The following is a 12,259-nucleotide window of genomic DNA, read 5'->3' on the forward strand; positions in this document are numbered from 1 at the left end:
GACAAGCTTGCTAAACCTGCCCACAATGGTCAAGCACCTGGTGTTCTGTCATCCTGCTTCAACATATATCCACTTGCTTGGTACTATTTCTTTTTGTTTTTCAATAGTATGCTTATTAAGAAATAAAATGTTTTCCTATTGTTTAGTTACGGACAATGGGGACTAGGTCTAGCATTTGAGGGTGGACCCCCTTGCTTGGGGTTATGGGCATTAGTGACCCACAAGAGTGATGGCCTCTCTTTGAGAGGGACATCTGGAAACCACACCCCACCTGAGTACCCAAACATGGGACCAATCAAATGCACAAATTGCATACCGACCTAGGAACCATTCAAGAGAATGTTCCCTGAGCTTTGGGTGTGGGCCTGGCAGCATGTCAAGAGTAATGGAGATACAAGATAAGACGACAAACAAATGAGCTCAGTATGGCTCAATTATGACCTTAGAGTACGTCAATAGATAGTCTAAGCTGTTAGGAACCCGTGGGTGCGATCAGAATTGAATTCTGACAACTTTGGAATTTTAGGGTGAATTCTGACAACTTTGGAATTTTAGGGTTTTTGGGAGTGACACGTGGCAGACTGCCACATGGAATCTGAGCTGGCAGGTCAGTCCACCTGTCCCACACATGTGGCAGCATGCATGGCAAGTGGCAGGGCATGTAGGCCAAGTGTTTGGTCCCAAATCTGGTAGATTTGGGGCAGGTTGTGGGCTGTCCTCTTTGGGACTGCAGCCCACCAAAAATCTACTCTAGGCCTGGGGGGGGGGGGGGGGGCTGAGCCTATAAAAGAAGGCCTCTCCCCTTCATTCCTCACATGAAAAATTCGTCACTTTTCTTCTCCCTCCTTTTGGATGATGTAGCAGAACCTCTCCAGCTCCTTGGGTGCAGCCAGCTTCTCCCCAGGCCATTCTCTCACCTCAGCAGCACTTTCTCTCTCTACAACAGCACATTCTCTCTCTACAGTTCCAGCCCCTCCTCTCCAAAAATCTGCCACCTCTCAGCTCTTCTGGAACAGCAGCAGCATCCTCTCTCCTTCTCCTAGCCTGGAGCAGCCACAGCCCCTTTCTCTCTCCTGCTGCAGTCTTTCTCTCTCTACTGCAAAATTTCTCTCTCTACTGTTCCAGCCCATTTCCCTTGCAGAAATCTGCCTTTCTGTGCACCTCTGGAACAGCAGCAGCTCCTCTCTTACATCCCCTCCTTTGGGATCAGCATTGGCACTCTCTCTCTACAGCTATCACTCCATAAAAGCTTTCTCTCTCTAGCCTACAGGCTGTTTTTCTAAGCTGTTCTCATTCCAGCCCCATTTCCACACTCTCCTCACCCAAGGTAGCTTCAGAGGCATCAAGGACTTCATCTACAAAAGGATCAAGTCACGAAGGGAGCCTGTATTGTCAAGTTTATCTCATTTACAGTACTATTTCATGTTGTTTCTACTATCTTTCCAGAAAGTAGTAATGTTGGATGTAAGTGGTGATTATTGCAGGCTTCTTCCTTGTGGATTGGGCAAGCCAAGAGTTGAAACCTGAGCTTGAAGTCCTCCTTTTTGTTGTCTACCTTGCACATATGCTCTTGAGTCTTGTATCTAGGTCCTAGGTTTTCACTGAGTTCATCAGTTTGGAAAGTGCATTGCACCTTGGTCTTGTATCTCCATTTTCAAGAATAAAGTGAGCCTGGATAAGGGGGGGGGCCGTCTTGGCCCCTCAATCATATTGCATTTCCCAATGATGTCACTTTGTGTTTAAGCTGTATAAGTCTTAATTCCAGCTTAATTGCAAACTCTTAAGTTCAAGTATATGTGTTTGGCAACTCGCAATCATCTCATTCAAACGCCTCTGCAAAATCCGTTGTCTGAATTGATAGAAAGCACCGAGTAGTTTACATTGGTATCAGAGCTTAGGCAATGGTCCTGTACTCTGTGCTTTCTCTTGTTGAGTCTCTCCTTCATTGAGTCATCTTGTCATCATGGTAGCCAATGGACCTGACCCTCCTCCTAACCTGCATGAGTTGAGTGCTCTCTTGGCAAACATTGCTCAACAGGTTCAAGTGCTGGAAAGCAGCCAAGTAGAAACTCATGACATAGGGCCCTAATCCCAAGGAAGAGGCCGTGCGGACAACACCAACTCCAACAAGGAGGGAAGAACATCCTCTTCTTCCCCTCCTTGAGATAGACAGCGTCATCGGAGTCCATCTCCTTCGAGACGTCCACAGAGACGAAGGTATGCAAAGCATAAGGTACCTCTTGGAGATAAGCTCTTCAAGTTTACCAAGTACAAGGGAGAGGACAAGCCCGAGGTCTTGCTGGCCTGGATCCGAGACCTCGAGTATTTCTTTGAGGGGGACGAGTACGAAGACAAGGCGAAGATCCGGTTTGCTGTCCTGCACATGCAAGACCGTGCTTCACTCTGGTGGGCAGCTATGGTCAACACTGGACAGCAAGCCCACACCTGGAAGCACTTCAAGAAGAACTTGATGAGGCACGTCCTGCCTAAGGAGTTTAAGAGAGATACAATGGTGCAGTGGGACATCCTCCGCCAACGCCAAGAAGAGAAAGTCAGTGAGTATGTTGATCGTTTTTGGGATACTTTGTTAAAAGTTCAAGCATTCAGTAGGAAGGATAAAAAAGAGCAGCAAAGGAAGTTCTTTGCTGGCCTACGGTATATCGTTCAGCATGAGGTGGACATTGCCACTCCTACTTCTCTCGAAGACACCATCAACATCGCCTTGAAGGTGGAGAAGAAACAATCTTTCTCCAACAAGCGGAATGGCAGCAACAACAAGCGGAAGTCCCGAAAACCTCTTCCAAGGAACAAAAGGGTAAGGAGACAGCAAAGGACGCACCAAAAGAGCAAAAGTCAGCCAGCCAGCCTCCTTCGAAGAAAGCAGCCCGCACTTTCAGCTCATTGTCTCCACAACAGAAGCAAAAGTATTACTCTGAAGGGCGGTGTTTCAAGTGTGGCGATCGAGGCCACAAGTTCTACGAATGCCCTCAAGCTGCCAAAAACAGGAGAAACAAAGAGCAGCTGCAAATAAAAGACGGAGGGCGTTTGCAGTGAAAGAAGGCAATGGGTCTTATTGAAATTTGAGAAAGCCCGGTTAAAAACCAAAGTGGGCAAAAAGCGCATCTACTTCAAGCTATCCTTTCGATATTATGGTCCTTTTCAGGTGTTGCAGGTAATAAATGATGTCTCAGTCCGATTGAGACTTCCAGAGCATTGGAAGATCCACAATGTCTTCCACGTAAGCTTGGTGAAACCCTTCATTGGGGAACCACCTCAAGAGCCCACACTGGACGATGCACCTGAAGTAGAGGACATTGAGATCTTGTTGATCCCAGAGCAAATTATTTTGCATAACTTCACTACGGGATGTCGAGGCACGACTCGCAAAATGTACCTTTTGAAGTTCAGAGGGCTCCCATCCACCGATGCCCAATGGGTGGACAGAGCTACATTTCAGGAGTGTCCTGAAATCCTGGATGCTTATGAGGAAGCATTTCAGTTGCGGACAACCGAATGAAAGACGGAGGGAATGTCATCCTGCTTCAACATGTATCCACTTGCTTGGTACTATTTCTTTTTGTTTTTCAATAGTATGCTTATTAAGAAATGAAATGTTTTCCTACTGTTCAGTTCCGGACAATGGGGACTAGGTCTAGCATTTGAGGGTGGACCCCCTTGCTTGGGGTTATTGGCATTAGTGACCCACAAGAGTGATGGCCTCTCTTTGAGAGGGACATCTGGAAACCACACCCCACCTGAGTACCCAAACATGGGACCAATCAAATGCACAGATTGCATACCGACCTAGTGCATACCGACCTAGGAACCATTCAAGAGAATGTTCCCTGAGCTTTGGGTGTGGGCCTGGCAGCATGCCAAGAGTAATGGAGATACAAGATAAGACGACAAACAAATGAGCTCAGTATGGCTCAATTATGACCTTAGAGTACGTCAATAGATAGTCTAAGCTGTTAGGAACCCGTGGGTGCGATCAGAATTGAATTCTAACAACTTTGGAATTTTAGGGTTTTTGGGAGTGACACGTGGCAGCTGACACGTGGCAGACTGCCACATGGAATCTGATCTGGCAGGTCAGTCCACCTGTCCCACACATGTGGCAGCATGCATGGCAAGTGGCAGGGCATGCAGGCCAAGTCCCTAATCTGGTAGATTTGGGGCAAGTTGTGGGCTGTCCTCTTTGGGATGGCAGCCCACCAAAAACCTGGGACAAGTGTCCACCTTCCACTCTAGGCCTGGGGGGGGGGGGCTGAGCCTATAAAAGAAGGCCTCTCCCCTTCATTCCTCACATGAAAAATTCGTCACTTTTCTTCTCCCTCCTTTGGGATGATGCAGCAGAACCTTTCCAGCTCCTTGGGTGCAGCCAGCTTCTCCCCAAGCCATTCTCTCACCTCAGCAGCACTCTCTCTCTACAACAACACATTCTCTCTCTACAGTTCCAGCCCCTCCTCTCCAGAAATCTGCCACCTCCCAGCTCTTCTAGAACAGCAGCAGCATCCTCTCTCCTTCTCCTAGCCTGGAGCAGCCACAGCCCCTTTCTCTCTCCTGCTGCAGTCTTTCTCTCTCTACTGCAAAATTTCTCTCTCTACTGTTCCAGCCCATTTCCCTTGCAGAAATCTGCCTTTCTGTGCACCTCTGGAACAGCAGCAGCTCCTCTCTTACATCCCCTCCTTTGGGATCAGCATTGGCACTCTCTCTCTACAGCTATCACTCCATAAAAGCTTTCTCTCTCTAGCCTATAGGCTGTTTTTCTAAGCTGTTCTCATTCCAGCCCCATTTCCACACTCTCCTCACCCAAGGTAGCTTCAGAGGCATCAAGGACTTCATCTACAAAAGGGTCAAGTCACGAAGGGAGCCTGGATTGTCAAGTTTATCTCATTTACAGCACTATTTCATGTTGTTTCTACTATCTTTCTAGAAACTAGTGCTTGTCTCTAATGTTGGATGTAAGTGGTGATTGTTGCAGGCTTCTTCCTTGTGGATTGGGCAAGCCAAGAGTTGAAACCTGAGCTTGAAGTCCTCCTTTTTGTTGTCTACCTTGCACATATGCTCTTGAGTCTTGTATCTAGGTCCTAGGTTTTCACTGAGTTCATCAATTTGGAAGGTGCATTGCACCTTAGTCTTGTATCTCCATTTTCAAGAATAAAGTGAGCCTGGATAAGGGAGGGGACCCGTCTTGGCCCCTCAATCATATTGCATTTTCCAATGATGTCACTTTGTGTTTAAGCTGTATAAGTCTTAATTCCAGCTTAATTGCAAACTCTTAAGTTCAAGTATATGTGTTTGGCAACTCGCAATCATCTCATTCAAACGCCTCTGCAAAATCCGTTGTCTGAATTGATAGAAAGCACCGAGTAGTTTACATGTTCCTGATACCAATAACTCGTGGAAGGTCCATAACAAAATCCATGCTAATTTGCTGAAAGGGCTGATCCGGAATCTCAAGGGGCTAGAGTAATCTGCGTAGCTTCATATGGGATACCTTCACTTGCTGGCACACTTGGCAATGAGATACATACTAATGAACATCACTACATAAATGAGGCCAAAAAAGTTTGCGCTCGATCTTCTTGAGAGTGCCTACAACTCCTCTGTGTCTGCTTGCTGGAGAATCGTGCATATCATAGAGGATGGTAGCACGGGATGGGGGCAACACAAAAAGGCGTCCTTTGAAGAACAACCGCCCGTCATGTATGGCATAGTCGCTTGGGCATGTGTCCAACATGACTTTGTACCGTGTCTAGAAATTTGTATCCATTTGTGCATCTTTGCTATAGAGGTCTCCTGTACTATGGAAATAGAGGTGACCATTCCTTTTGGCTCCATCTAATCTAGCGATCAAGCCACTGAGCAACGGGCATGGTCTAAAGCCACCGCAAGGCTTGATGATCTTTGTGGATGGTGAAATCCTGACCATATAGAAAATGTTTCCATTTCTTGGGGGGCATGGATGACTACACATAAATCATTGTCATAGATTGACTATCTGTCTCTACTAGAATCAACTTGCGTCCCTCGAATGCGACTGGGTGACCGTTCTACTCGAGAACTGGTCCAATGGCATAATCATTTGCATCGGTCCATACATTGAAAGGTTGATTCCATTGTGCCAATGCTAGGCACAGTGCTGTGATGACTGCTTCCAAAAGAGCTGCTAAAGTAAAGGTGATAGGCTACTTCTTGGCTTTTACTCCCTATAAAAGGTTGGTGATGGGGACTACAATTTTTGCCAAGTCCTTGAAATGTTACGTGTATGCCTGGCAAATGCCCATAAACATCCGAACCTGAGCTGTGGTAGGCACCTCCCACTCCACTATAACTTTCACCTTGGTTGGGTCAAGGCGAGCACCTGTTGGAGTGATGATGTATCCCAAGTAATGTACTTCTTCCAAGAAGAAACTGCTTTTCTTGCCAATGTACAACTGGTTGTCCTTCAGAAGTTGGAGAACCTGCTGCACATGCTTCACATGTTGTGTTGGAGCCTTTGAGAATGTTAGAATGTCGTCTAGAAACACAAAGACACTCTTATCAATCGCTTTGGAGATCCAGAGCATCATACGGTTGAAGGACGCGGGTGCCCCTGTAAGGCCGAAGGGCATCACCACGAACTCATGCTGGGCTTTATCTGTGCGGAAGGCCGTCTTCTAGATATCCGGCTCATGAATTCGGATATTATGATATCCACTCGAGATCAATCTTTGAGAACATCTTGGCTCTGTTCAGGCACTCCAAGATAAAGTCGATCCTCGGCATGGGGAACCTGCCCTTGATGGTTGGCTTGTTCAGTGTGCAGTAATCCGCACACATCCGAGCTGAGTTGTCCTTCTTGACGAAAAGGATCGGAGCTACATACGGTGAAGTTTTGGGGCAGATGAAGCCACTGTGTAACAACTCCTCTAGCTACTGCTCAATCTCCTCCATTGTCTTGCTAAGACAGTAAGGATGCTTGCAGGGGGTGATGATCCAGAGGCAAGAGCTGACTCAGTGGTAAGGTTGGAGGAAGGCTTGATGTGAGGAAAATGTCCTAGTACTCCTAAAGCAAAGCTTCCTATTCGGGGGTTCTGGCTGGAACTTCTACACTGGTCGCATTGACATAGACTATGTACGCCTCTCCTTCCTTGCGGATCTCGCGTGCCATCTGGATCGGGGAAATCAAAGGGAACTTACCCCCGTGATCTAGAATTTTGAGGTCTAAACCATCGTTCTAATAGTCTGGACAAACTTGGAACTGGTGCCACCATCAGGCTCCCAAGATGATGTCCACTGCCAGAGTTGGTGCTACCTTGAAAGTACGTGTATCCATCCATCTTCCTATCTTCAAAGTCTCCACCTGCTGTCATGTGAATGCCCCATTCAGGGCGATGGTATCTGAGGGGGTGAGAGTCAACCTGGCTCACTGAGCAGCTTTGGTAGAATGATGTCCTCGAAACTCCCAGAATCTTTCAGAATAAGGACAATCTGGCCATAGAACTTGAATATAGCGAGACACTGTTGAGAGACCCCCTCCTGCTGATCTTTGATTTCCTCTATAACCAATGAGTTTGTATCGGCTTGAGTCAAAGCTGTAGAAGAACCACCTGGCGTGGCTCCATCTGCATGAAGCTTCTTAAAATGCGGGCAATCCTGCTTTTTGTGCCCCTGCTCATGGCAAAAGAAGCAATGGTTTTGTTCAGCATAGGTGGCTCGGGCTGCTGCGTCCAAGTACCCTCCATGGCCTCTTTTGCCATCCAATTTTTCTTATGTTGTCCCATGCCAGATTTCTCCCCTCCATCAAGAGCAGCGGAATCCGGGGCTTCTTACTGTTGATCTGTTTGGGTTCTTGACCCTTGTGCATGAGCTCAAAGTTCTGAGCAAGCAAGCTCGTATGCACTCTCATAGTCCCGTGGCCGAAAACCACGGAGGTACCACTGGATGTCTGATCGCAACCCATCAAGAAACTTGCTCAGCTTCTGATTGTCCTCCAGTTGCAACTGTATGAACACCTAAGTGAATTAATTGGCATTATGATTCACCGACTCGGTGTCCCCCCAGGCGTAGCTTGTAGAACCGACTCTGGAGCCTGTCCAGGTACTTGGGTGGCAGGAATCGTAATCGAAGATCTTTCATGGATTTCGTCCAGTTATAAAGAGGTCTCCTCGTTTGCATCATAGTGGTCCTTCTACAACTTGAGCCACCAGGTGACAGCCTCGCCTGTAAGGCGCATGGATGCTAGGATGCACCGCTCGTCGTCGTTCGTAGGCATCACTGAAAAATAACTTTTGAACTAATTGAGCTACAAAGTCACACTAAGGGTTCCTCTTACCATCATACCGTGTGAAGTTGAGCTTCCCCAGAAAAGAAGGCTTGACTGGAGCTGGAAGTCTCTCCTTTTCACCCTTGGTTCGTTGGAGTAGAGAAATGAGGAGCTGCAGGTCCCGCTCTTTCTTCTCTTCTCAATTGGTATGTTCCCGTTGAACGTTCTTCCTTCTCTTCTCGAGCGGTACGCTATCTATGTTCCCTGGCCTCTTGAGCCTCCCAATCGTGTTCTTCTTTTGCCTCCCGAGTAGCCTTCACGTGTTCTCTCGTGGTCTGCTCACGATCTTTTCGTATTTTGACTGTTGTTGCTGCATCTGCATCAAAGTCTGCAACATGGTTGTCATGGCAAACCTAGAAGTATCTACAGGGTTCTGTGGTGGTAGGGGGTAAGAACAGAATCCCTCCTCCCCTCCTGTGTTGGACTACTCACTGGCGCCCATGGTGTCCTTACTGCATCTAAACAATGTGGGTTGTCCCTAAACTGCCTCCCTATCTTAGGAAAGAAAACTGAAGCTCTGATACCAATGTAATGGGAGATAGACTAACTTCTCTCCTGCTCACTGCTAGCTGAACTGGGAGAATGATGCACTCAATACACAAGTGATGCTGTGGATGTGAGTGAGAGAATCAAGAGGGAGAGAATAGAGGGCCTTCAACGAGGGAATATATATAACTGAATGAATGAATGCCCAAAGGGCTGAATACAACTCTATGAAGGGATAAAACCCTCACTACAAAACTGTAATGGAAACTAGAACTGTAGAGAGGAGGTGAATCCTCACTGGATGATCCCTGTGGATCCAAGGCTACCTTGCTCGACTGTGAAGGCCCAAAGGTGGAAGAGAAATGAGAGACCAAGGAGCTGCCTTTTATAGGGCCCTTTGGGCTTGGAAAATGACTAACTGCTTCAATCTGCTCCATCGACTAGCTGACCTACTGCACCGACTTGTAGAGGCTGCACCGACCTGTACTTGCTGCAGCGGCACTCAGCGCTCACTGTTTGACATCATCGCTGCCACATGTCAGCTCCAACGCCACCTACAACTGCTCTCGCCTACGCTGTTGATCTGTCAACAGCCTGCTAGCGTGGTTGCCAACATGGCAGTCCACGTGCTGCCTGTGTTGCAATGGCGGCGCTGGCTGCCTGCATGGCAGTCCAGCATGGCCACAGGCTTGTGGATGCCTGTGACAATAGCACAACCTGCCTGAATGTGAGAAATCAATGGAATAACCTGTTCAATAAAGACCTTCAATGATGGTGAAGATATCCTGCCGCCAATCGGTGACCGGCGAAAGTTCACGGAACCACTATATGCCTAAGATCAAGTCACACCCTAGCAAAGGTGTAAGAAAGAAATCCTGCTGGAATGAGGCCTTCCGAATTGTGAATGAAAAACGAATGGCCTTATGCATGATCTCTATCCATAATATGGGTGTGAGCCCGTCCACGGCAACATCATGAGGTATCACAGTGCACCCCGTTTTCTTGACAAATTGTGTGGAGATGGCATCTTCTAAGCTGCCCACACAAAAAGGGACAATAAAACGCTGCCCTTTGGTTATACCCTAGGCCCGGATAAGAGCCTTCTTCAGTCATCGAGGTCTCCCTCCTTGGTACCTTCGAACACCACAGAAGGAACTGAGTTCAACGAATTAGTTGCGGATGCTAAAGGGGCTGGAGCGGCCACCACAAAAGTGACGGTCGAAGCCGGTGTCTTGGCAGCCTTCTCAGCTAACCACTTGGGACAATTTCTTTTGCCCTGTCCTGCGACCTGATGGCAAAAGAAACAACGGTATTCAGATTAGTACCATTTCTATTCATCGAGCTATAAGTAGCCAGCGGCAATGCCTTCCTTAGATGTCTTTCATGGGGTCTTCTTGGGCTTGTTATCTTTCATCAGCCCAGTTTACTACTGGTCTTTCTTGCTAACAGACTGCTTAAACCTCGACAATATGCTATCCAATCCCTGCTGCTTGCTGCGGGAGTCTGCAGCCACCAATCGCGACCAAGGAGGGGCTGAATCGGGGCAGACGCTGAGGCTCTTCAGGGCTGCAGGAGGGGGGCTGGAACTTAGGAGACGCTGGCAGAACTGAATACCTGAAAAGGGCCCAAGGAGCCCTTTATATAAGGCAAGGTCAGGATGACCAATCAGCCTTTGAACGGTCAGCTTTTGACCAGTCAACCTTTAACCGTCATTCAGATCCAATCATGATCGTGTTTTGCTTACAGCAGCACCCCTCGTGGACTCCCTCAAAAGGAGGTGCAGATCCCTGATGTATTTTTACAGGAGGAGGGGGGACAGCAAGCCATAGCAGATGTCTGACAGCAGCCGGTCTTGCCCACCCAAGATAGTTAGGCCACCTGGACAGCAATAGCGATTCAGAGATTTCTAGATACCACTTTGCAAGATCTTAGCTAAGGTCTTGAGCCTGCGGTTGTATCCCCATCTTGCCGGTATCATCCATGATACTCAGATAAGTTTTGTTCAAGAACGCATCCTAGACAACATCTTCACCTTTTGGAACACAGTCGATTGGGTAAGGAAGAGTCTTAGCCTATCATAGTCCTTCTCTTGGACTTTGAGAAGGCTTATGACAGCATCACATGCACCAATGCAAAGGGGCTTTGCTGCCCCTTCTTTGACATTCAGTTCCAGCCCCCCAGCCTCAGCTCCAGCACATTGTGCTGCGCCCATCTAGGTCCAGAGGCAGCTGTACATCAGCTCCAACAGATCGCGATTGAAGGGGTCATCTCCACGTAACATCTCAGCAGGGTTTGGACAGCATCAAGGTTGAAGTTGGGCAGCCTCTTTCAGGAGCATAGCTAGTTCGTTCTCCCACACTCGCAGTTAAGGGGAGTTTCTCAGCTCACATAGTCGAACAACGTTCTCCGGAAGTAGAATTAGCTGAGTTTGGCAGCCGCTTAGTGCAAAGAAACCACCAATCTCCATCTCGGACTTGTTTCACAGAGAAAATGGTCAAAGCAGCAACTGGGAGGGCAAGAGATCATGAAAATTTGGGGGCGGAAAACTTCATGTTGGTATTTCTCGAATCAGAGCGTGTTAAAGAAAAATGACAACGCTAAATCAAAGCGAAATGTCTCCTAACAAGACCTTGCATTACAGAGGGGCAAATGCCAGCTCTTGGTCCAGTAACAAGGCGCAAACTTTGAGCACTGTAAGCAAGGACGAACCTGAACAAAATCTTCTAATCGGTCGTTGCATCGGTGTGGTTTTAAAGGACGCTCTAGCGGGATATCCGCCTCAGGATTCCTCTTAGATTCCTTCTGCTGCATCGTCACAAGCGATGAATCTCAGGAAAATGAAGCACTCCTGTCAGCTCTGCTTAAGCGAGGTGCAATCCTACACACAAGGCGAATTGCCAACTTCCCCCTAAAAGGAGTGCCTAAGGGTGTTTACACTTTCAATGCATTTGAGGAGTGGGCTGGTTGTGGGCAGGCAATCTTGCCCGTCCATTATGTGTGGGCCATTATATGTGGGCCGCGCCCATAGTACGCTAGTCTGTAAACACCCTAATTCCTCCTCACAACTGCCACCTCCTTGTAGGTAAAGCAAGTCTTTTGGATGAAAAAGAGAGAGCACTAAGGGCCTTGGCTATTAACAGGCAATTTGTGTAGGATAAATTCATGAAAAGGCAATTTTTGGCCTGCCATGGGAGCCCTTAGTTAAGGTTCTCCTCGTTTTGAAAAGAAAATTTATTTTGTATTGTATTTTTTTCAGGGACCGAAGGACATGTAATTTGGCCATTGGCGTCGTGCATGCTATGGCACGTGTCATTCCTACTTTCGTGCTGTTGTGCGATGTGTCATTCCTTAGCTTACAATTGCTTCACGTCCGTTTTTGCAATCGAGTGTAGATTAATCATCATCTTAGGTTTGCAAAGATTTCCACTCACCATGCGTTGCAACTTGCAAGCCAACTTCCGA

The 12,259-nt window shown here is 47.6% G+C and overlaps 1 protein-coding gene across 2 annotated transcripts in view; it reads right to left on the minus strand.

Annotated features, from left to right (window-relative positions):
* LOC147890940 (hexokinase-1 protein) overlaps positions 1–11,880 on the minus strand; it is a 43,217-nt gene extending 31,337 nt beyond the window's left edge. Inside the window, exon 1 of one of the 2 annotated variants that reach the window (XM_087389975.1) lies at positions 11,507–11,865. In XM_087389975.1, the coding sequence (XP_087246101.1) occupies positions 11,507–11,608 (102 nt within the window). In that variant the 5' untranslated portion in view covers positions 11,609–11,865. Of the gene's footprint in view, positions 1–11,506 lie in introns of both variants that reach the window. The other variant, XM_087389976.1, reaches the window with a different exon arrangement.
* Positions 11,881–12,259: the final 379 nt, after the last annotated feature.

The sequence above is a fragment of the Dipteris shenzhenensis genome, chromosome 18 (genome assembly GCF_047967505.1).
Source record: "Dipteris shenzhenensis isolate YYH24624 ecotype China chromosome 18, Dip_SZ_1.0, whole genome shotgun sequence".
Classification (NCBI taxonomy): domain Eukaryota; kingdom Viridiplantae; phylum Streptophyta; class Polypodiopsida; order Gleicheniales; family Dipteridaceae; genus Dipteris; species Dipteris shenzhenensis.